Raw genomic sequence first — 23,988 nt, 5'->3', positions numbered from 1 at the left:
TAGGGTCAAAATGCTCATTATACCCCTAGATTCTTTAAGCTGTTTAGTTTCCAAAATGGGGCCACTTATGGGGGTTTCCAGTATACAAGTCTCCTAAATTCACTTAAAAAAGAACTGGTCCCTGGAAATTTCATGAAAATTTGATAACTTCTAAGCCCTGTAACACCCTAAAAAAGTAATATATGTTTACGAAATAAAATCAAAATAAAGAGGACATTTTGATAATGTGACTTAGTAACTAATTTATGTCATGTGACTTTTTTTTTTTTTTAGAAGCAAAGAATTTCAAAGTTTGTTAAGTGCAAATTTTTCACGATATTTTGAGGTTTTTCCCAAAAAACACAGAAGATGGTGACCAAATTTTGCCACTAACATAAATTACCATATGTTAGGAAAAAAAATCTCAATCACTAGCATATGTTATAAGTGCATAAAGTGAGACAGGTCCGATTTAAAAAAAAATAAGCCTGGTCATTAAGGCCCAAATAGGCTTGGTCACTCAGGGGTAAAATAAGTATTAAAAAAAAAAAAAAAAAAAGTTGAACATTGCAATATGATTAGGTGGAGAATTTATGTTCTTGCAAACAAATATCCAGCTGACATCAGGTCTTTACTCATGGGAAGGTCCTGAACAATGTTGGTTCCTACATACGGAAGGTCAAGTCAGTGTCTGCCATCTCTTGGCGATAATATTCATCAAACTTCTCATTTTGAGAAACCGTGAAGTCATTCTTCCAGTCTCCAAAGATTCCTAAGAGGAGATGTGAATATCTCGAGTCAAAAACAATGCAGAACATCTTGAGTCTCCCAAACCTCCATTGGCTTTCAACAAGACTAGTAATTTTCCTAAAATGTGTTCTCTGTATGTGCTGCATCATTGGAAATAGCGTTTAATTCAGAAACTGATTCAGTGTCTGATTTATCACATGCAGAACCCAGTCCTATAATGACAATATTGTTGTTGCATCAACAAGAACTATATTGTACCTTTTCTCATAAATGGTGAGATGGATTGATCCATGAATGGGAAGGTGCTATAATTGTCCATGGGGTTGTTCTTCATGGCCTGAAAGGACGTGTGATTGAGAATCTTCTCCATAACTTCATCAGATATTTCCCTTTCCATGAACTTCAGTACTTTTTCCATCTCGCGCCTTGGATCCTGCCAGAAAAATAGTTAATGTTAAACACTCATTAGAGATATCTGAGGTAGGATAATGGACCAAAGAACCACGTCTCACTTCAAGCATGTCCTCGTAAAACAGGTACAAGATATCTTTTTGCTGCCTTATCTTCCACCAGTTTTTCACATGAGTGCTCCAGCGCCCAAACGCAACTGTGGAGACAGAAACTATGTTAACATATATCAAACTATTAAAGAAATGCGTTGTACACCAATACCACCTCTGTCCCTGCGTAGATCACATTCAGATTAAGCGTTTATGTTTGGCTGATTTTTGAGCCAACCTCACAAAGCTATAGACACACGTACCATTCCCCTCCATGTAGCTGTTCAGAAACTCATCCCATGTTCCTGGATCAGGATGCCGAATTGCCATTCTATAGAAGTGATAGTATGACACGGCCACATCCTTTGCATTTCTGGCCACGTAGATGATCTAGAAGGATGTGTTAGAGGTTATTAGATGGACAGATTTCAACGAATTGGTCTTCAGTCATTCTGATTTACAGCTTTCGAGGATAGCCCTGTCATAACCTTAGCGTTTTGGACATTCTCTTATGAATGTTTGTGCTTCAACAAAAAATAAATAAATAAAAGCAAAGACTTTATTTTGTGCATAAGTTTTAAATATGAAAGACCTTCTCTGAGCAATAGAGTTTTTGTTTGGAATGTTAGGGGAATGTCGGACAGACTGAAAACGAGTATAATTTCGGATGTTCTAAATAAACATCTACCTGCAATAGTTGTTCTAGTAGAAACTCATGCTACCAGGGATGTTATTCCTCCTTCTAACTGGGCGCAAGCAAAATATCATTCGGTCTGTTCGTCATATTCCTTTGGTATTTCAGTATTTATTCATAATAAAATTGATTTAGTTATTAATGCAGTTAAGGTTAATGAATATGGTAGGTTTATTTTTTTGCACGGGAGGCTGGAGGGGGTGGAAACTATATTTGCAGCAGTATACATTGCCCCTCCCTTTAAAAGTGAGATCCTGCTTAAATTAGCTGGGTTCATGAATGAAAAGAATTATGTAACGAGCTACGTTGTAGGAGACTTTAACTGTGTAATAAACTACATGGAGGATAAGAAACGTGCCCTAGGACCTCGGTAACAGACCATGTCTCCATTGGGTAGACTTTTGTGAGGAATTGGGTAGGGTGGATGCCTGTCATGTGACGAACCCAGGTAGAATGGAGTTTACCTATTACAGTTCCTCACACGACATAGCATCTAGAATAGACCTGGTGCTGTGTAATAAGAAGGCATTGAAATTCATAAAAAAAATCAAAATAGAACCTAGATCAATATCAGATCACACTCCTATAACTATTGAGCTTGGTGGGAAAATGAGATTTGCTCCTCCTCCCTTCAGGCTAAACCCCTATTGGCTAACGGTGCTTCAGAAGGATGAAGAAGTAAAGAGAGAAATCCTTGCTTTTTGAGAGAGGAATAGAAACTCCGCAGATATATTTATTGTCTGTGATACTCTAAAAGCTTTCCTGAGAGGTATCTTCTTCAAGTTGGTCTGTAAAAAAAAAAAAAAAAGAGCTGGCCGGGAGGGAGAGAGGGCTTATTAAGGAGGTGGATATAGCTAATGCCTCATTTGGCTCAAATAAATCAGAAGAGAGTTGGAAGGTGCTTCAGGAGGCCCAAAAAACTATGGAAATTTCCTAACCGAAAAAGCCCAACATAAAGCATTCTTTCAGGGTCAAAAACGATATATGAGTGGAGGCAAACCGAATAACATCTTAGCAGAGATTCTGAAGTGAAAGCATAGTAGACAGGATATCTCTGCAATCGGGAATAGTAAGGGTCAATTGGTCTAGGATATAACAGGAATTTTTGGATTATTTTGTTAATTTATGTAGCTCGGAAAGTGAAGTTAGGGAGGGGGAGATCGGCGCTTTCTTGGACAGTGTCGACCTCGCTCCTCTCCCGAAGGAAAAAAGGGGGTGGTTGCAGGAGGATATCACTTTGCAGGAACTAAAAGATTCACTGAGATCTTTTATTGGAAACTCTGCCAATGGTCTGCCATTTCAGAGTTTTTGGCTGATGCTGTCCTGCCCATGCTGCTTCAGGCTCTTAATGAATCCTGTAGGAGGGGGAGGCTGCCACAGTCCATGAGGGAAGCCCAAATTATACTTATCAAGAAGAAAAATAAGGATGCAGCAGATATGGGCGCATAAAGACCAATATCATTATTAAACACTGATGTTAAACTTTTTGCAAAGGTTATAGCAAAGCGGCTGGCAAGCATAATAACTGCCCTTGTAGGCCCAGAACAGGGGGGGGTTTTGTCTCAGGTTGGACGGTGCAAGACAATCTCACCAAAGTATTTTCTAATATCCAGTTTAGTCCCCCTGGATCCCGCTACATTCTGTCACTTTACGCCACTAAAGCATTCGTCAGGGTGGAGTGGGGATTTTCATGGCAATGCCTGGCACGTTTGGGCCTGCGCCGGGAGTTTATTGGCTGGATCCGGACACTGTATAATGACCCGGTTGCGCAGCTTATGATTAATAGTGCCTCCTCCAGCTGTTTTCCCTTTAGTAGGGGCACTCTCTCCCCCCTTTTATTTGCATTGTATATTGAGCCTCTTGCAGCATGGTCACGACAGCATTCGGTTTTCAAGGGTTTTGGCTTTGAAGGTGAAGGTAATAAGATCTTACTTTATGTGGACGACATCCTGATGTTTGTTACCGATCCAGTGAGGTATATACCTGGGATAATTGCCACTTTAGAGAGATTTGGAGTAGAGATGAGCGAACCTGGAGCATGCTCGAGTCCATCCGAACCCGAACTTTCGGCATTTGATTAGCGGTGGCTGCTGAAGTTGGATAAAGCCCTAAGGCTATGTGGAAAACATGGATATAGTCATTGGCTGTATCCATGTTTTCCAGACAACCTTAGAGCTTTATCCAAGTTCAGCAGCCGCCACTAATCGAATGCCGAACGATCTGGTTCGGATCGACTCGAACCCGGTTTGCTCATCCCTAATTTGGAGCCCTCTTCGGGCTGGAAATTAATTAGGGCAAATAATGGTTACTCCCTCTAGATGAGTAGATAGTAAACCCGATAGGTAATATACGTATTGTTATGAACACATAATCATTGGAATATCTGGGGATTAAAATAATGGTGAACAGTGAGAGTTTTATATCAGCAAACCTATCCCCTTTTCATACAAAATTTGAAAAAGCGAAAAGAGATCTGAAAGAGACTACCTATCTCCATGGCCGACCGCTTAGCTATAATTAAGATGGTGACTCTGCCACAGTTGTTGTTTTTGTTCTGCGCATCCCCCATCTGGATCAACGACAAATGGATTACAAAAATAGAAGTTTTATTGGGGAATTTGTTTTGGGGGAGGAAGCGTGTATGTATTAAATATGAGAAGTTTAGTATTCACAGAAAGAGAGGAGGATATTCTATGCCTAATATTAGGGTGTATTTCTTGGTGGCACAGCTATCTTTGTTAAGGATAACAATGTATCACTTATTAGACATTTGAATTACAAATATAAGACACACAATATATTTGAATTGCTGGAATCTGGAAGGTTGAATGGGAGGTCTAATAATGATGATTGTACAATAGAACGGTTATATGTTTGTGTTTGGAATGCACCTAAGGATAAATGTAAGGTAAAGGGGCACTTGGCGTTCACTCCATTATGGGACAATGTGTGCCTTCCCGAATTTGGGAAAATTCTGAATAAACAATTTTGGTTAGATAGGGGGTTGAGATGGGTATCACAATTATTTTACCAGGGTAAAATCCAAGCATTTAATGATATCACTGAAGAATTTCAGCTGCATAATAATTAGGTTTTTTTTACTTACAGTTGGCACATGCAGCAAGTAAGTCTGCGGATGTGGATTTCTTGGGCCCTTCGTACAATGTGGTTATGCACACTATACAGGGTATAGGGGCTATGAGGAAAGGCTTGTCTGCCATTTATAGAGGTATTATGTCGGAAGAAGCCATGGAGATCAGTAGATTTTGCCGTTCTAGATGGGAGAAAACCTGGGGCGTGATTTCTGATGAGAGCTGGGATAGCGTTGTCGGTAATATCAATAGTGTAGCATTATGTGAAAAACATAAATTAACACAGTTCAGAATCTTACACAGGAGCTATTACTTTCCTCTCTGGATGTATAAAATGAAGTTAAGGGAAACATCAGCGTGTCCTCGAATTGCTAGTACTAAAGCAGATTTAGAGCAAGTTTTGGGCTTGTCCTGCGATACACACCTACTGGGAGGAGTTCATGCAGATATTGGTTGTAAAGATTGGTTGCAACTTTCCCTTGACACCATACGTAGCAATCTTATGCTGGGTTTACACGGAGCGATTATCGGGCGAATGTTCGCGATAACGATCGAATTCGAACGATAATCGTACGTGTAAACGCGGCGAACGATCGAAAAATCGTTCATTTTGATCTTTTAACAGGTTCATAAATCGTCGTTCGCCGATCGCAAAAAATTCGCCAATCGTTCCTTGTAAACAGTCGTCGCGAGATAGTCCGGCCGCCCCCAGCCCCGCCTGCTGCCCAGCCCCCCGCTCACAGCCCGGCCCCCCTCTCATCCGCAGCCCCCTGCGCCGGCTCGATCGCCACCCCCGCAGCCCCGATCGCCACCATCGCTGCCGCTCCGATCGCCACCCCCGCCGCTCCGATCGCCACCCCCGCCGCTCCGATCGCCACCCCCGCCGCTCCGATCGCCACCCCCACCCGCCGCCGCTCCAATCGCCACCCCCACCCGCCGCCGCTCCAATCGCCACCCCCACCCGCCGCCACTCCAATCGCCACCCCCACCCGCCGCCGCTCCGATCGCCCCCACCGCCGCGGCCAAGAACATACGTTACCTGCTCCGCGCAGCAGGTCTTCCGACATCCCCGGATCCCATCTTCAGCGCACTGATTGGCTGAAGAGATGAGCCGGGAATTTCAAACAGCTCCTCTTCAGCCAATCAGTGCTCCTCTTTAGCACTGATTGGCTGAAGAGGAGTTGTTTGAAATTCCCGGCTCCCCTCTTCAGCCAATCAGTGCTGCCTTGCAATGATTGGCTGAAGAGATGAACCGGGAATTTCAAAAGGCTCCCCTTCAGCCAATCAGTGCTAAAGAGGAGCACTGATTGGCTGAAGAGGAGCTGTTTGAAATTCCCGGCTCATCTCTTCAGCCAATCAGTGCGCTGAAGAGGGGAGCCGGGGATGTCCGAAGACCTGCTGCGCGGAGCAGGTAACGTATGTTCTTGGCCGCGGCGGTGGGGGCGATTGGAGCGGGGAGGGGGCGATCGGGGCGGCGCGGGGGGCGGGCTGCGGGCGCACGATCGCAAAACGATTTTTCCGTAAGATATATCGTACCGTCTAAACGCTGATCATTATAAAAAAAAAATCATTACTTCGAAATCGTTAATCGTACGATTGGGCCAATAATCGCCTCGTGTAAACTTAGCATTAGGGTCCGTTTACACACATAGATTATCTGACGGATATCTGCCAGATTTTTGCAGCCAATGGATTTGAAAAAAAGAGAAATCTCAGTCTTTCCTTTATGACCTGTTCCGTGTTTACAGTCCATTCCTGACTTTGGTTGCAAAAATCTGTCAGATAATCTGTGTGTGTAAACGGACCCTTAGGTGAAACCCTTAGCTCTTTACGCCGTGATGATAGCAGGTTAGTAATAAGAAGTCTACTTTATTCAAGACTGACCATTTTGAGAAATTGGGTGGATGTTAACCCCCATTCAGTAAGGGAATGGTGTAACATGGTCTCGCAAATAGTGATATGAACATATCTGCTATGCCAGAAAAGGGAAAGAAAGGGGAAGCAACATTCCAGCGCCTCTGGCAAAAATGGTAGAGGAATTAATAATTGTAAGGTGGTTTGCGTTATTTAAGTAATACCATGATGGATAATTACGGTTTAGTATCCCTGAAGGATCTGTGAAATGTCGTTTTTTTTTTTTTAAATGGATGTGAAATATGTCCATCTTTATTTTATATATAAAAATAAAGATAATTTAAATTAAAAAAAAAAAAAAAAAAAGATAATATGAAAGACCTTGAATTTCTTGTCCCAGAAACTTCGAGGAAGAACCTCTACTGCGAGATGGGTTTTGATCACCCTCGGGAAGTCTAGTTTGTTGAGGATCTCTGTTGCTGAAGAAGGAAACATATTTCACGGTCAAGACTGAGACTTGACCTCATTAATGTTCAACTTTGCACATTCCATGATCAATTTTTAACTTAGATAATCTCTTTTTAAAGCGCCATCTACCTTCAAAATATCATGTTTTAAGGTGGCCATGATGAGTCATATAATAAATTATTGTTCAGATATGTTACTATCTCACTACATCCGCAAGATACCTGAGGGTACGCCTGAATCTGAGCACTCCAGAAAAGGAATCCGATCAAAAATAGGTGCTTTCTGGCTTTCTTCTATGTCTCCTTTGTTTAGAATGAGATCCACAATCTTACTCACCCAAGTTGTACCTGAGAATAAAAAGATCATCATAGGCTTTCAGTATGTAAACGTGATGCCAGTGTTATCGTGTATATCTTGGATGTGAATACTCGCCTGATTTTGGATATGTAGAAATGAGCAGATCATCTTCTCTGAACTGGAATTGCTCCACATTCTCCCAGTTATCTGCGAAGGCTCCTAAAATAGGCATGCTCCCCACCAGTCTTAAAGGGGGGCGATAAGATGTAGCTGGAGGCAAAACGTAAAGTAGGGTCTTAGTTGAGCTCTCAAGTTAATGTTTCTGCAAGTGACTCAACAATTTAAAAGATTTTACATACAACTTTTTGACCTTCTTTTATTCTTGTTGCCCTTTAAAACTGTAGTAATTATGATATAATTCTGAAAAATTATATATACGTTTTATCCATTTTTGATCAAAATGACCATACACCTTCAGTGATCTGATTAGAGTCAGATAAAAACAAAGTTCATGTATTGTAATCTGTTTTTATTTGCTGACTAATTATTTTTTTTTTACATTTTGGACATTGTCCCTTTAATACTCAGGTGCTCTTTGTACACATTCAGGTCCTGCCAACATTACTCATGTGACATGTTTCTCACCCTGGAAGGCTGCCAGCCAGGGAATGTTTGCTCAGTTTAATATGACAAATTGTGCAAAGTAAAATGCAACGTCAAGAAAGATGTGAATGAGCAGCACAAGATATAACCTCAGTACCTCCAACTAGATCCTGGCATCTCGCCTGTGCTCATATAGTGCTCATATAGGACATAAAAATTGGACGGTGCTAAAAGGCTTCATGAATTCTATAGATTCAATGCTTAGGACATAAACGCAGCTAAAAGTGCCAGCTTGGTCCCAGCCTTCTTTACCTTGCGAACTGCCAATATCACAAAGTTAGCAAATAAAAAAGAGGAAACTGGGGTGGGAAAGCGGCGTGTGCCAGAGCCGTCTCCACAGAAAGTGGGGAGGACATCCAGCAGTGCCAGGAGCGGGGTACACTATCATTATAGCCAGTGTCGGACTGGCCCACCAGAGAACCAGAGGATCCTCCGGTGGGCCTGCAACTTTAGAACCTGTACTAACCCTGACTGACATGTTATTTCCCACTGGTTCTTCATTGGTGAGGCCCCACGATTATATCCTTTGGTGAGCCCCAGATACCCCAGTCTGACACTGATTATAGCTAAGAAGCCCCCACCAATTTCCTTACATTAAGTTATGTGACCCAGGTTTGTATTTTATATTAGCATTAGAAGATTTGATAAGCAACCCTCAGGCCTGTCCCCCAGTCTCCTGCATGCTCATGGTCCTTATGTCTCATATACAGTGAGGATAGCTCATAAATCCCTTTGATTTAACTATGCGTCTATGATTTGCAAAACTCAACATGAATCTGTAATAATCTCTTACTGTCCATAATGCGGGTCTCCGAAGGCTGCTCTCTGCTTTGCCTATGTCGTGTTCCAAGTCTTCTGTAATAGAGCCAGATATCTATAAGGTTAGAGACAGGCGGGGTTTACATTGAGCCGATTATTCACACAGGAAAAACTATTAACTACAGTAAAACTCGTAGACATATTAACCCAATACGTCTGTTATGTGTGAGGCTTTCTGTAGGTCCTATAACCATTGCAGATGTACGTAGCAAGAAATGCCCAGGTTATACCAGCATGCTCCATATCACTATATACAGGAGATTATAACTTATACCAGCTGCACATATATAATTATATACAGTAAATACTCAGGTTATAGCAGCTGTGCATATATAATTATATAGGAAATCCCCAGGTTATACCAGCTGTACATATATAATTATGTACAAAAGATACCCAGTTTATACCAGCTATAAACAGGAGATACCTAGGTTATACCAGCTGTACACATATCATTATATCGAGGAGATTATATTTTAAACCAGCTGTGCATATATAATTACATACAGGAGATAACCAGGTTAAACCAGCTATATACAGGAGATACACCAAGTACAGAGAAGTGAACAGGGATTTTGTTCATTGGTGCCAGAGGAACCACCTGAGGATCAATGCTGGGAAGACCAAGGAGATGATGGTGGATTTCTGCAAGCGCAAATTTCCTCCAAGACCAGTGGACATCCGGGGGACGGACATTGAGACAGTGAACACGTATAAATATCTGGGTGTGGTCCTCAATAATAATCTGGACTGGGTTGCCACATAAACACCCATACAGAAAGGGCCACAGCAGGCTCTAACTGCTTAGGAGGCTGTGGGCCTTTGGAGTCCAGGGCGCACTTCTTTTTTAACCATGTAGTGGTATCAACCATCTTTCTAAAGGCCCTATTCCACCAACAGATCTGACGACAGATTATCTGCCAAAGATTTGAAGCCAAACCCAGGAACAGACTATAAACAGAGAACAGGTCATAGAGGAAAGACTGAATTTCTCCTCTTTTTCAAATCCACTCCTGGGTTTGGCTTCAAATCTTTGGCAGATAATCTGTCGTCAGATCTGTTGGTGGAATAGGGCCTTTAGGAGTGGCCTGCTGGAGGAGCGGCATATCAACCAGTGATAGGAACAAACTGGACAAGCTGATCAGAACGGCCAGCTCTGTCCTTGGAAGTCCCCTGGACTCAGTGCAGGTGGTGGGAGAGAGAAGGATTTTGTGAGTGGTCAGCTCCATGCTGGAAAATGACTCCCATCCCATGCACGAGACTGTGATAGCACTGGGCAGAACTGTCAGTGACCGGCTAATTCACCCAAAGTGCAAGAAGGAGCGATATCATAAGTCTTTTCTTCCTGCTGTGGTTAGGCTGTTCAACCAACACCGACCTAAGATCACTCCATAAAGCGAAGAGAAATATTGTGGTTTTATTTTATTGTACCTTTTTACCTTTTTTTTCTCTTTGTCTACTTTAACCGTAATGCCTTTACTTTACCTTTTAGCTTTTTGTATGAGTAATATCTATGTTGCTATAACACACTGAATTTTCCCATGGTGGGACTATTAAAGGATTATCTTATTTTACCTACAAGAATATAACTACTATAATACTGCCTCCTATATACAAGAATATAACTACTATAATACTGCTCCCTATATACAAGAATATAACTACTATAATACTGCTCCCTATACACAGGAATATAACTACTATAATACTGCTCCTATATACAAGAATATAACTACTAGAATACTGCCCCCTATATACAAGAATATAACTACTATAATACTGCCCCTATATACAGGAATATAACTACTATAATACTGCTCCTATATACAGGAATATAACTACTATAATACTGCTCCTATATACAAGAATATAACTACTATAATGCGGTTCAGGGAAGAAACAGAGTGCTGCACCTCACACCTATGGCTGATACTAGTGCCGCTAGGCTAAATAAAAAACACATCAGAATTTTGTGTATGAATTGATCAAGCCATACTGCCCCATGTACCTCGTGCCGGTATCTGATACACATGGGTCCCTACACTAAGTCCACACCGTGCCAGTCAGTGGCCACCAACCCCGCAGGCGTGCACAGTCAGGGAACGGGGACCATGGGACGGCCCTGCGACCCAGCAATGGTAAGTGTAATACCATATCCATACTTGTGTCGTTTGGGGGCAGCCTTCCCCGCCGGTAGTGCCGGCTGGGTTTTGGTGGGGCTTTTTGGGTCTGGTCTTGTGACATTGGGGTTGCAGGGCCGTTCCATGGCCTCCCTTCCCTGCACGTGCACGCTTTGCGGGGTTGGCGGTCGCTGACCGACACGGTGTGGAGTTAGCGTAGGGACCCGTGTGGACCAGAGGACCTGCGCGGTGGTACACGGGGCAATATGGCTTGATCAATTCATATACAGACACTCTGGTGTTGATTTTTAATATAGGCCTAGCGGCATTAGTATCAGCCATAGATGGGATGTGCAGCCGTTCCATTCTCTCCAGTTCGTGTTTTACAGTTCTCCCTCTCTGAACAGCTAGCACTCCTTTATAAGACCCACATGACCAAAATTAGCAGGATATGCCTGTGCTCACATGTCTGGACCCTATGTCTTCCCCATTCTGTGAGAGCAGCAATGGTAAGTGTAATACCATATCCATACTTGTGTCGTTTGGGGGCAGCCTTCCCCGCCGGTGGTGCTGGCTGGGTTTTGGTGGGGCTTTTTGGGTCTGGTCCTGTGACATTGGGGTTGCAGGGCCGTTCCATGGCCTCCCTTCCCTGCACGTGCACACTTTGCGGGGTTGGCGGTCGCTGACCGACACGGTGTGGAGTTAGCGTAGGGACCCGTGTGGACCAGAGGACCTGCGCGGTGGTACACGGGGCAATATGGCTTGATCAATTCATATACAGACACTCTGGTGTTGATTTTTAATATAGGCCTAGCGGCATTGGTATCAGCCATGGATGGGATGTGCAGCGGTTCCATTCTCTCCGGTTCATAACTACTATAATACTGCTCCTATATACAGGAATATAACTACTATAATACTGCTCCCTATATACAAGAATATAACTAATATAATACTGCTCCTATATACAGGGATCTAACTAATATAATACTGCTCCTATATACAGGGATATAACTACTAAAATACTGCCCCCTATATACAGGTATAGAACTATTATAATACTGCCTCTTATATACAAGAATATAACTATTATAATACTGCCCCTATATACAGAATATAACTACTGCATAAGAGAACACAGTGACCCAAAAGTCATTGTGACCTGGAGACGGAACCAAAATCTGACACTGGAAATCCTAGCAAATCCCCTGAGCAGAACAAGTATTCCTGGTATGTGTCTCTCACACAGTTGAAGTGGGGACTGAAGAAGTAGATCTGTCGAGGGAAATAAAAAAAAATACGATAACAGAGGAGTATGTTGTTATGGTCAGTAGATTTAGTGCTGGCCTATGTTTTCATGAAAACCACTTATTCTCTCCTACAGTTAATAGAAATATAAAGGGTCCATTGAACATGTGAAACTGGGGTTCTCTCTGCTCCGGGTGCTGCAGTGCACAGCAATACTGCCCACTGTTACACAGCCAGAGCAAAGCTGATTTGTGGGGAAAGGGAATCCCTAACATGGGGTGCCAAAGTAGCCCTACCGTGCTAGTACTGTTGGTCTGCCACTGCTCCCACCCTCAGTTGGATTTGTTAGTGAGATGATGATCCATGAAAAGCAAACACTTTTATTTTATTAAAATAAGTAAAAAAAAAGTTGAACATTGCAATATGATGACTTCATGGAGAATGAATGTTCTTGTCCGTTCATGTGAAAAAATATCCAGCTGACATCGGGCCTGTTCTCATGGGAAGGTCCTGAACAATGTTGATTCCTACATACGGAAGGTCAAGTCAGTATCTGCCATCTCTTGGCGATAATATTCATCAAACTTCTCATTTTGAGAAACCGTGAAGTGATTCTTCCAGTCTCCAAAGATTCCTAAGAGGAGATGTGAATATCCAGAGTCAAAACCAATGCAGAACATCTTGCGTCTCCCAAACCTCCATTGGCTTTCCCTATAATTTCCTCATTCCCACATATATTTCACCTTGATTCACAACACTCTAAACCTAAAATGTGTTCTCTGTGCTTGATGCATCATTGGAAATAGCGTTTAATTCAGAAACTGATTCGGTGTCTGATTTATCACATGCAGAACCCAGTCCTATAATGACAATATTGTTGTTGCATCAACAAGAACTACATTGTACCTTTTCTCATAAATGGTGAGATGGAATGATCCATGAATGGGAAGGTGCTATAATTGTCCATGGGGTTGTTCTTCATGGCCTGAAAGGACGTGTGATTGAGAATCTTCTCCATAACTTCATCAGATATTTCCCTTTCCATGAACTTCAGTACTTTTTCCATCTCGCGCCTTGGATCCTGCCAGAAAAATAGTTAATGTTAAACACTCATTAGAGATATCTGAGGTAGGATAATGGACCAAAGAACCACGTCTCACTTCAAGCATGTCCTCGTAAAACAGGTACAAGATATCTTTTTGCTGCCTTATCTTCCACCAGTTTTTCACATGAGTGCTCCAGCGCCCAAACGCAACTGTGGAGACAGAAACTATGTTAACATATATCAAACTATTAAAGAAATGCGTTGTACACCAATACCACCTCTGTCCCTGCGTAGATAAGCTGTGTAAACATACTGATCTAGATGACCCAAGTGAATGTTTAGGACATTAGGACTGGGGAACGTAACCTCAGAAAAGTTATACCAACTGCTCAACAGATCCAACCCAGTTGGGATTTTTCATTAGTATCTGAGGCTATCCGATGGTTTTGATAGCTACAAGACTTTTCCAGTAGTAAGCGTGATGTCACATATTGTGAAAAAAATGGAATCTGGCCTATCACATTCAGATTAAGCGTTTGTGTTTGGCTGCTTTTTGACCTAACCTCACAAAGCTATAGACACACGTACCATTCCCCTCCATGTAGCTGTTCAGAAACTCATCCCATGTTCCTGGATCAGGATGCCCATATGCCATTCTATAGAAGTGATAGTATGACACGGCCACATCCTTTGCATTTCTGGCCACGTAGATGATCTAGAAGGATGTGTTAGAGGTTATTAGATGGACAGATTTCAACAAATTGGTCTTCAGTCATTCTATTTTACAGCTTTCGAGGATAGCCCTGTCATAGCCTTAGAGTTTTGGACATTCTCTTATGAATGTTTGTGCTTCAACAAAAAAAAAAATAAAAGCAAAGACTTTATTTTGTACATAAGTTTTAAATATGAAAAACCTTGAATTTCTTGTCCCAGAAACTCTGAGGAAGAACCTCTACTGCGAGATGGGTTTTGATCACCCTCGGGAAGTCTAGTTTGTTGAGGATCTCTGTTGCTGAAGAAGGAAACATATTTCACGGTCAAGACTGAAACGTGATCTCATCAGTGTTTAACTTTGCACATTCCATGATCACTTTTTAACTTGGATAATCTCTTGTTAAAGCACCATCTACCTGCAAAATGTCATGTTTTACGGTGGCCATGATGAGTCATATAGTGAATTATTATTCAGATATGTTACTGTCTCACTACATTTGCAAGATACCTGAAGGTACACCTGGACCTGAGCACTCCAGAAAAGGAACCCGCTCAAAAATGGCTGCTTTCTGGCTTTCTTCCATGTCTCCTTTGTTTAGGATGAGATCCACAATCTTACTCACCCAAGTTGTACCTGAGAATAAAAAGATTATCATTGTCAGGGCCCTGGGGAACAAAGAGACACAGGACAAGTGGGCCCTATGGCTAACACCCCCCACGCTGTCCCTACCTACTTGCAGTGCAGGTCCTAACTGACCGTCTGCAACTTGGCGTCAGTCCCTGCACTCAAATAAGTGCAAAACACAGACAAACAAAACAAAGGACACAAAATAAACGATACAAACTGGCCGAGGAGAATACCAGACAAGCAAGGTACGAAAGCCATAGATAGTAACAGAGAAAGCAATCAAGGTACAATGACAGTAGACCAGGCAAAGTCACAAACACACACAGCCAACAGGTATATAGCAACAAGCAATGTAGAATAATAAGAGCAGACAAGACTAAATAACCAAAGAGGCAGAGGTAAGAACCAAGAAGGCAGCAAGGCTACAAGATTAACAGAGAACCAAATGCCAGAGATAGAAGCAGGATGAACTGAGGACTAAGCAAGGTACACTGAGGACAAAGTGAGACACAGAACCAAAAGACAAAGATTGGTAAGAAACAGGCCAGGGTCAGGAAACCAGGAATACAGACTGAAAGGCAAAGGCTGGATCTAGCTGAATAGGCTAGCTGGACAAAGCTATCAAGAGCCCAGACTGAAGGGAGAGAGACACCAATAAGGAAAACCAAGTCCCGGCCACAAAGCTCATAGGTTTAGGCAGGAGAAACACAGAAAGCCAGAGGAGAAGAGACCTGTCCATCAGAACACAGCAGACAATTAGTGAGAAAGCCACAGCAAGGTAAGTGAAGGGAGAACAAGAACATAATAAAACCAGGCACGAACTTAAGGCTAAAAGCGCAGTCTTTGGCGCAGAGGACAAATCTTCGCAGCAGAGGGTGGCACTGATGCCTTTTCAGGCACGATCATGACAATCATAGCCTTTTTGTATGTAAACGTGATGCCAGTGTTATCGTGTATACCTTGGAAGTGGATACTCGCCTGATTTTGGATATGTAGAAATCAGCAGATCATCTTCTCTGAACTGGAATTGCTCCACATTCTCCCAGTTATCAGCGAAGGGTCCAATAATAGGCATGCTCCCCACCAGTCTTAAAGGGGGGCGATAAAATGCAGCTGGAGGCAAAACGTAAAGTAGGGTCTTAGTTGAGCTCACAAGTTAATTTTTCTGCAAGTGACTTAGCAACTTAAAAGATTTTACATACAACTTTTTTTAACTTCTTATAGTCTTTCTTGTTGTCCTTTAAAACCGTAGTAATTATGATATAATTCTGAAAAATGTTTATATTCGTTTTATTTATTTTTGATCAAAATGGCCATACACCTTCAGTAACTGATCGCTGTCAGTTAACTCTCCCGTTCTCTCCCCATCCTTCCTATATATAGGAATGTTCAGCATGGCTCAGTGTCCCTGTGTTCCCAATGGGGAGAGAAGGGTTAAGCTGCAGCCAGAGATCTCTGACTGTGGCTTATGTCTCCGAGAACAAAGGGAGCGGGCAGTCATTTTTTCATCAGGTCGACCCCTTTCTCCACTGATATCTGTTGGTGGACGGTCGGGAGAATCCCATACACCTTATGAAAACGATTAAACCTGCCACAAGCGACAGGTACAAAGGACAAGAGTATAAAGTGCATGTGTCACCAAAATTTTAATTTACTGATTAGAGTCAGATACAAAAAAAGTTCATTTATTGTAATCTGTTATTATTTTCTGACTGTGTAATTGAGATGACCCACACAATCGGACATGCCATGGAGACCCAGGACATAAGCATCAACGTGGTGTTTTAGGTGCATGTTTATCCTTACCCCCCCCCCCCCCCCAGTTGTGTGAACTGGACTTAGCTGAAATATGGAAATTGGAAATTTCTTGCATGACCATACTGTGAGCAAATAGCTCTAGCTTACACTGTAAGGCCATGTTCACGCATAGTATAACAACGGCCATTCTGTTACTGAAGATCATCCCAGCCGCTACTACAGCCGGTACCCATGTGCGTCCGCATCCCAATTCACCGCTGCACGCAATGGAGTGTGAATCCGGAGTCGCACACTCCATTGTGTGAACTGACATGACATGTCAGTTTTTCGTACTGCCGGATGGAAGCCCGGCCGGAGCATATACTATGTGTATACGCTCCGGCCAGGATTCCATTCATTCAAATGAGACGTATATTTAGCATAAATCATGGCCGTTGTTGCAAATTGCAACAATGGGCGTGATTTATGCTAAACATACGTTGTGTGAACATGGCCTAACAATATAAGATTGCTAGATTTTTGACCCTGTAATACTCAGGTGCTCTTTGTACACATTCAGGTTCTGCCAAATTACTCATGTGACATGTTTGCCGCCCCGTAAGCCTGCCGGCCAGGACATGTTTGCTCAGTTTAATATGACAAATTGTGCAAAGTAAAATGCAACAAGAAGAAAGATGTGAACGAGCAGCACAAGATATAACCTCAGTGCCTGCAACTAGATCCTGGCATCTCGCCTGTGCTCATATAGGACATAAAAATTGGACGGTGCTAAAAGGCTTCATGATGGAAACGCAGCTAAAAGTGCCAGCTCGGTCCCAGCCTTCTTTACCTTGTAAACTTTCACAGGGCCCCTCTCTGCCAATATCACAAAGTTAGCAAATAAGAATGAGGAAATTGGGGTGGGAAAGCGGTGAGTGCCAGAGCCGTCTCCACAGGAAGTGGGGAGGACATCCAGCAGTGCCAGGAGGGGGGTACTCTATCATTATAGCTAAGGAGCCCCCAGCAATCTCCTTACATGAGGTTATATATATATATATATATTATATTAGCATAAGAAGATTTGATAAGCAACCCTCATGCCTGTCCCCCAGTCTCCTGCATGATCATGTCCCATATGTCTTCATCCCATACATAGTCAGGATAGCTCAATAATCCTATTGATTTAACTATGCGTCTATGATTTGCAAAACTGAGCATGAATCTGTAATAATCTCTTACTGTCCATAATGCGGGTCTCAGATGGCTGCTCTCTGCTTTGCCTATGTCGTGTTCCAAGTCTTCTGTAATAGAGCCAGATATCTGTAATGTTAGAGGCGGGCGGGGTTTACACTGAGCCGATTATTCACACACAAAAGACTTGTGTAAAACTCGTAGACATATTAACCCAATAGGTCTGTTATGTGTGAGGCTTTTTGTAGGTCCTATAACCATTGCAGGTGTACATAGCAAAAAAGCCCAGGTTATACCAGCATGCCCCATATCACTATACACAGGAGATTATAACTTATACCAACTGCACATATATAATTATATACAGGTGATACCAAGGTTATACCACCATGCTCCTTATCACTTCTTATATACAGAAGATGTATAACTTATACCAGCCGTGTGTAACATATACAGGCTGTACACATAGGATTACTGTATATACAGAACATGCCCAGGTTGTGCCAACATAGTCTATGTATCTCTATATACTAGAAGGTGCCATGGATCTGCTATATCACTAGACAATTATCCTGTCACCTTCAGTACTTACAACACTAAAATGAAGGTAAAGGTTTTGTTCAGACACCACAATGGTATTTCTTATGATCTGTAGTTGAGTTGTATGCCAGGTGTATCACAGTGATATCACTGCAGGGTTGTTCAGAGGTGACAGGTGATAAGTCAGGTAGATTTCTAGTGCAAGGGACATACAGGTGGTTATCATTCCCCAGTCCCTTAAAGGGGAACTATCAGCAGGTTAGATGACTCCAACCTGCTGTTAGGGAAATGGGGGGTACAGGGGTACTTTATAGGGGTGTGTGGCACCTATACTATATGGAGGCAAAGTGGGGCCTGACCACAATATGGATGCACAGAGATGGCCTAAATACTGTAGAGGTACTGTAAAGAGCCCTAACTACTATATGGAGGCACAAGGAGCACCTGTACTATATGGAGACAGTATGGGGCACAACTGCTATATGCAGCACAGAGGGGTCTTATGTTTTATAAGGAATCATAGGGAGGTCCTAAGTACTATCTGAGGGCTCACATTGGGCCTAATTACTATATAAAGATGGTATAAGTCACTGAGTTGAATGTGTGGCAATATTTGTTTTTTATATACTAGTATATTGATAATATTGGTCTTTATTTCCTGGATTTGTTGCGTGTTGGTTGTTTGCCTAGGAAGTTCTGTGCAGATGTAACTGTATGGTGACACAGTCCTCTCTCTGATCATAGAGATGAGTTCAGGGAGGGGATAAAGAGGACTGTCTAGCTGTAACTGTATGGCAACACTGTTTTTTCTCTCTATGAGGAATAAAGAAGAAGAGAGGGGGAAATGGGGGGGAGAAACTGTCCTATCACTGAGTTACAAGAGATTTATATTCATCCGTGTCGGTGAATTGATCCCAGTAGAACCAGGTGTAGGAGAAGCGAGTAGATGGGTCGTGCAACTGTGCCATGAGGTCTTCCGTACGCTTGATCTCCTCCACCTTGCGTATCCACATGGAGATACTGGGAGGATCTGGACTTTTCCACAGTGCCAGAATACACAATCTAGCGGCATTAATCAGGTGACAAAGAACAAAGTGGTGGTAGACGTTTAGAGGAATATCAGAGATGTGCTGGAGGAAAAGAGCCGGGGGGAAGGGGAGACGGCGATCGATGAAGGTCGGTTATACACCACACTTCCTTCCAGAAAGACGCCAATTTAGGACAGCTCCAGAAAGTATGTAGGAGCGAGCCTTCTTCCCCACAGTCTCTCCAGCACAATGGTAAGGCGTCTGGAAACATCTGGTGATTTTATTTTTCTCAGTAACTAATGTTAGGGTCCCAAAAAGACCACAGACCTTGTAACAGCTGCTATGCATCATGTGTGATACGGTCTGCCGAACCCTTGTATGCTAAGCCCACAGCTGCTGTGACTGCCATGGCCATAGTTAGATACACCCTCTGGGCTTGGATACAGGGCCATAGCAGGCTGTATCGCACACAATACGGTTGGATATAACAGCACTGCCTTCCTCTTGATCAGCTAAGGTTTGTAAGTATAAAAATGAACTTGATAGTCTTGAATGTTTATCCGGCCCACCAGTTTAGTAACATACTGTTTGCTGGACGTCTATCTTGTTCTTTAACACTTTATTTTTCTTACTTATCGGGATGCGGCTGATTCCAGGTCATGAATTTGCTGCCACCTTCTGGGCTCTGCGCATAGTAGGATATTGATATTTTGGTGCATTAACCCTTAATGTGGAAGGTCGGGTCGGTGTCAGACATCTCCTCCTATAATATTCATCTAATAATTAGTTCTGAGCCACCGTGAGATGGTTACTCCGGTCAGTGCATCTCTGGTGATGACTATTTCAATATTTATTCCTTTATTAAAAGGAAACTCATATAATCTAAACCTGTTAGTATAGATTCTGGATTAAAGTGCGCTGCTTTATTCCCTTGGTGCCGTATATCACCATTATACCGTATTACAGTATGGTCTCATTATATCGTATCATATCCGGTATCATTTGCAGTTACATCAGGGCTCTGGTCTATATGGCCTAGAGACCCCTCTACCCCTCTAGCAATTTGGGGCCCATGAGCTGTAAGTCCTACTCTGTATAATATAGGTAACATTAGTGATGTCACGTGGTTGACATAAAAACAGATGCTGTTGTTTGCCATACGTTTTAATCTGTTTTCGATTGATTTACATTATAAAAAAGGATCAAAACAGATCTCTTTTATCCTACATTTTGTAACGTACAGAAAAACGTGGTTGACCATGTTTTTCTGTACGTTTTCTAAAACGGATACAGCGAGACGGATAGCAAAATCGTGATGTGAACCTAGCCAAAATCATAATGTAATTCATGTAAGAGTTACAGTTTAATCGGAAGATCATGATGTCACAATATTGTTTACAAGCGTAATCTGGCATTTTATTATCGGAAAAAAGAAAAAACTTAAGAGACTTGAAAAGAGAAAAAGTGTATATGACAAGGAGGATCCAGGGCTATGCACTCTTTACTATCCTCAGGGAGGCAGCAATAGTGTGGATAGGATCAATAACCAATAGGAACTACTAAGGGAATACAAAGTACAGTATTTCACTTTGTGTTCCATGCAAATAGTAAAGTTACATCTAATACCAAAAAGAAATACAATGCCAAAGAACAACAATATCTGAATCTAAAAGGTTAAAGGAGAAGTCCAGCGAAAATTTTTATTAAAGTATTGTATTGACCCCCAAAAGTTATACAAATCACCAATATATACTTATTACAGGAAATGCACATAAAGTGCTTTTTTCCCTGCATTTACTACTGCATCAAGGCTTCAATTCCTGGACACCATGGTGATGTCACTTCCTGAATACCATGGTGATGTCACTTCCTGAATAACATGGTGATGTCACTTCCTGGATAACATGGTGATGTCACTTCCTGGATACCATGGTGATGTCACTTCCTGGATACCATGGTGATGTCACGACCCGACTCCCAGAGCTGTGCGGGCTGTGGCTGCTGGAAAGGATGATGGCAGAGGGATGCTCAGTGTCCCTCCAGTGGCCTGTGTCCCTCAGTGTCACCCTGTCATCATCCTCTCCAGCGGCCACAGCCCGCACAGCTCTGGGAGTCAGGTTGTGACATCACCATGTTATCCAGGAAGTGAATCCTTGATGCAGTAGCAAGTGCAGGCAAAAAAACACTTTATGTGCATTTCCCGTAATAAGTGTACAGTCATGGCCAAAAGTTTTGAGAATTATACAAATATTAATTTTTAAAAAGTCTACTGCTTTAGTTTTTAAAATGGCAATTTGCATATACTCCAGAATGTTATAAAGAGTGATCAGCTTAACAGCAATTACTTGCAAAGTCAATATTTGCCTAGAAAATGAACTTTATCCCCCAAAACAGATTTCAACATCATTGCAGCCCTACCCTAAAAGGACCAGCTAACATTGTTTCAGTGATTGATCTCCAGCCCTGTCCTCATCAACACCCACACCTTTGTTAATGGAGCAATCTGTCATGATTAAGTAAGAAGGACACCACTGGACACTTTAAAAGGAGTCTGGTGCTTGGCATCATTGTTTCTCTTCTGTTAACCATGGTTATCTCTTAAGAAACACGTGCAGTCATCATTACACTGCACAAAAATGGCCTAACAGGGAAGAGTATCGCAGCTAGAAAGATTGCACCTCAGTTAACAATCTATCGCATCATCAAGAACTTTAAGGAGAGAGGTTCCATTGTTGCCAAAAAGGCTCCAGGGCGCCCAAGAGAGACCAGCAAGCGCCAGGACCGTCTCTTAAAAATGTTTCAGCTGCGGGATCGGGCTACCAGCAGTGCAGAGCTTGCTCAGGAATGGCAGCAGGCAGGTGTGAGTGCATCTGCACACACTGTGAGGCGGAGACTCTTGGAGCAAGGCCTGGTCTCTCCAGAAAAAACATCAGGGACAGAAAGATATTCTGCAAAAGGTACAGGGAGTGGACTGTTGAGGACTGGGGGAAAGTCATTTTCTATGATGAATCCCCTTTCTGATTGTTTGAGACATCTGGAAAACAGCTTATTCGGAGAAGACTAGGTGAGTGCTACCACCAGTCTTGTCTCATGCCAACTGTAAAGCATCTTGAAACCATTCATGTGTGGGGTTGCTTCTCAGCCAAGGGAATCGGCTCTCTCACAGTCTTGCCTAAAAACACAGTGATGGATAAAGAATGGCACCAGAATGTCCTCCAAGAGCAACTTCTCCCAACTGTCCAAGAGCAGTTTGGCCATCAACAATGCCTTTTCCAGCATGATGGAGCACCTTGCCATAAAGCTAAGGTGATAACTAAATGGCTCAGGGAACAAAACATAGAGATTTTGGGTCCATGGCCTGGAAACTCCCCAGATCTTAATCCCATTGAGAACTTGTGGCCAATCATCAAGAGACGGGTGGACAAACAAAAACCTACAAATTCTGACAAAATGCAAGCATTGATTGTGCAAGAATGGACGGCTATCAGTCAGGATTTGGTCCAGAAGTTGATTGAGAGCAGCCAGGGAGAATTGCAGAGGTCCTGAAGAAGAAGGGTCAACACTGCAAATATTGACTTGCTGCAGTAACTCATCTAACTGTCTGTATAAGCTTTTGTTACTCATAATATGATTGCAATTATATTTCTGTAAGTGATAAAAACATCTGACAAACACACATAAAAACCAGAGGGCAGCAGATCATGGAAAATATAATATTTGTGTCATTCTCAAAACTTTTGGCCATGACTGTATATTGGTGATTTGTTTAACTTTTTGGGGGCAATACAATACTTTAAAAAAAAAATTCGCCCGACTTCTCTTTTAATCTAAAAAGTTTTATGTAAATGCTCATTGTTGTTTCAAACAACTTCCTTCCTTGCTGTTCACTGCCTATTAGTGGAAATCTGTCTCTAGTAATAGATGCAGCAAGATGGAACACAGAAAGTAGGGGCAGGGATTAGTATCTACAAGAAAGGAGGAGGGAGCCTGGGCTGTGTACCTGCAATCTGAGAGATTGTCTCTATCCCCAAGTAAGACCAAACCTCTTCCTGAAAGGTAAATCAAGGCTTGATATAATCAGCAGCAGTTTCAATGCTTAGTGTTATCCCTTCCTTGCTGTATGTACAGAGTGCCACCTCCTGTGTCTATTCTCCCCCTCCCTTATCCTGTTATTCTGCAGGCCTCATAGAAGCAGAAGTGCTGAGTATAACTTCCTTTCTGTGCTGCAGTTTCCTATATTTCTGCTCCTAAAGGACCTTGAATTGCCAGCATATGTGTAACACCTTCTCCCCCATATACTATCTATAGTGCTGTCCTATATAATTCATCAGCCAATCAGCACGTTCTCATGCAGTGACACAACAGAACTAGGTGATGTGTCGTGATTGACTCAAGAACTAAGGGAGGTATCTGTGTGTACTGCTGGCGAATAAACTAGCTCTTGTCTCATCCCTTGAGAATTACCTTATTACCGATCCTGAAGGGCTAAACTAACAAAACCATGCAGGCTTTTCAAAATCTTTTGAGACTATATGTATGTTTTTGAAATGATAAAAATGGAGCATAGAAGAAATATGGAGTACAACAAGTTTACAAGAGGTATGAAGTTTATTTTATGGTC

At 42.3% G+C, this 23,988-nt stretch overlaps 2 protein-coding genes across 2 annotated transcripts; both read right to left on the bottom strand.

The window, feature by feature from the left end:
- Window positions 1–338: 338 nt before the first annotated feature.
- On the bottom strand, window positions 339–9,171 carry LOC138800513 (sulfotransferase 1A1-like). Its single transcript, XM_069982246.1, has 8 exons — window positions 9,091–9,171; window positions 7,770–7,904; window positions 7,559–7,684; window positions 7,251–7,348; window positions 1,493–1,619; window positions 1,242–1,336; window positions 988–1,162; window positions 339–751 (listed from the first exon to the last, which is right to left on the bottom strand). Exons 1-8 carry the CDS (start codon window positions 9,095–9,097, stop codon window positions 645–647), a joined length of 870 nt encoding a protein of 289 aa, XP_069838347.1. The 5' UTR covers window positions 9,098–9,171; the 3' UTR covers window positions 339–644.
- Window positions 9,172–12,848: 3,677 nt separating this feature from the next.
- Window positions 12,849–17,954, bottom strand: LOC138801563 (sulfotransferase 1 family member D1-like). The gene is made up of 8 exons (XM_069984517.1): window positions 17,848–17,954; window positions 15,850–15,984; window positions 14,752–14,877; window positions 14,444–14,541; window positions 14,118–14,244; window positions 13,645–13,739; window positions 13,391–13,565; window positions 12,849–13,118 (listed from the first exon to the last, which is right to left on the bottom strand). Exons 1-8 carry the CDS (start codon window positions 17,852–17,854, stop codon window positions 13,012–13,014), a joined length of 870 nt encoding a protein of 289 aa, XP_069840618.1. The 5' UTR covers window positions 17,855–17,954; the 3' UTR covers window positions 12,849–13,011.
- Window positions 17,955–23,988: the final 6,034 nt, after the last annotated feature.

This window comes from Dendropsophus ebraccatus, chromosome 9 (assembly GCF_027789765.1).
Source record: "Dendropsophus ebraccatus isolate aDenEbr1 chromosome 9, aDenEbr1.pat, whole genome shotgun sequence".
Taxonomy (NCBI): Eukaryota; Metazoa; Chordata; class Amphibia; order Anura; family Hylidae; genus Dendropsophus; species Dendropsophus ebraccatus.
Note: the sequence above shows the minus strand (reverse complement) of the source record. Positions and strands in the feature narration are given on the sequence as shown.

Bases quoted from the DNA above. Each gene is read 5' to 3' on its own strand.
- LOC138800513 (XM_069982246.1), bottom strand. The intron at 1,337-1,492 runs GTACGTGTGTCT...CTGTCTCCACAG, and splicing joins CAGCTACATGGAGGGGAATG to TTGCGTTTGGGCGCTGGAGC. The intron at 1,163-1,241 runs GTGAGACGTGGT...TTTTTCTGGCAG, and splicing joins TTTACGAGGACATGCTTGAA to GATCCAAGGCGCGAGATGGA.
- LOC138801563 (XM_069984517.1), bottom strand. The intron at 14,878-15,849 runs GCGAGTATCCAC...TTTTATTCTCAG, and splicing joins TTCTACATATCCAAAATCAG to GTACAACTTGGGTGAGTAAG. The intron at 14,245-14,443 runs GTTTTTCATATT...ACATCCTTCTAG, and splicing joins TCTGGGACAAGAAATTCAAG to ATCATCTACGTGGCCAGAAA.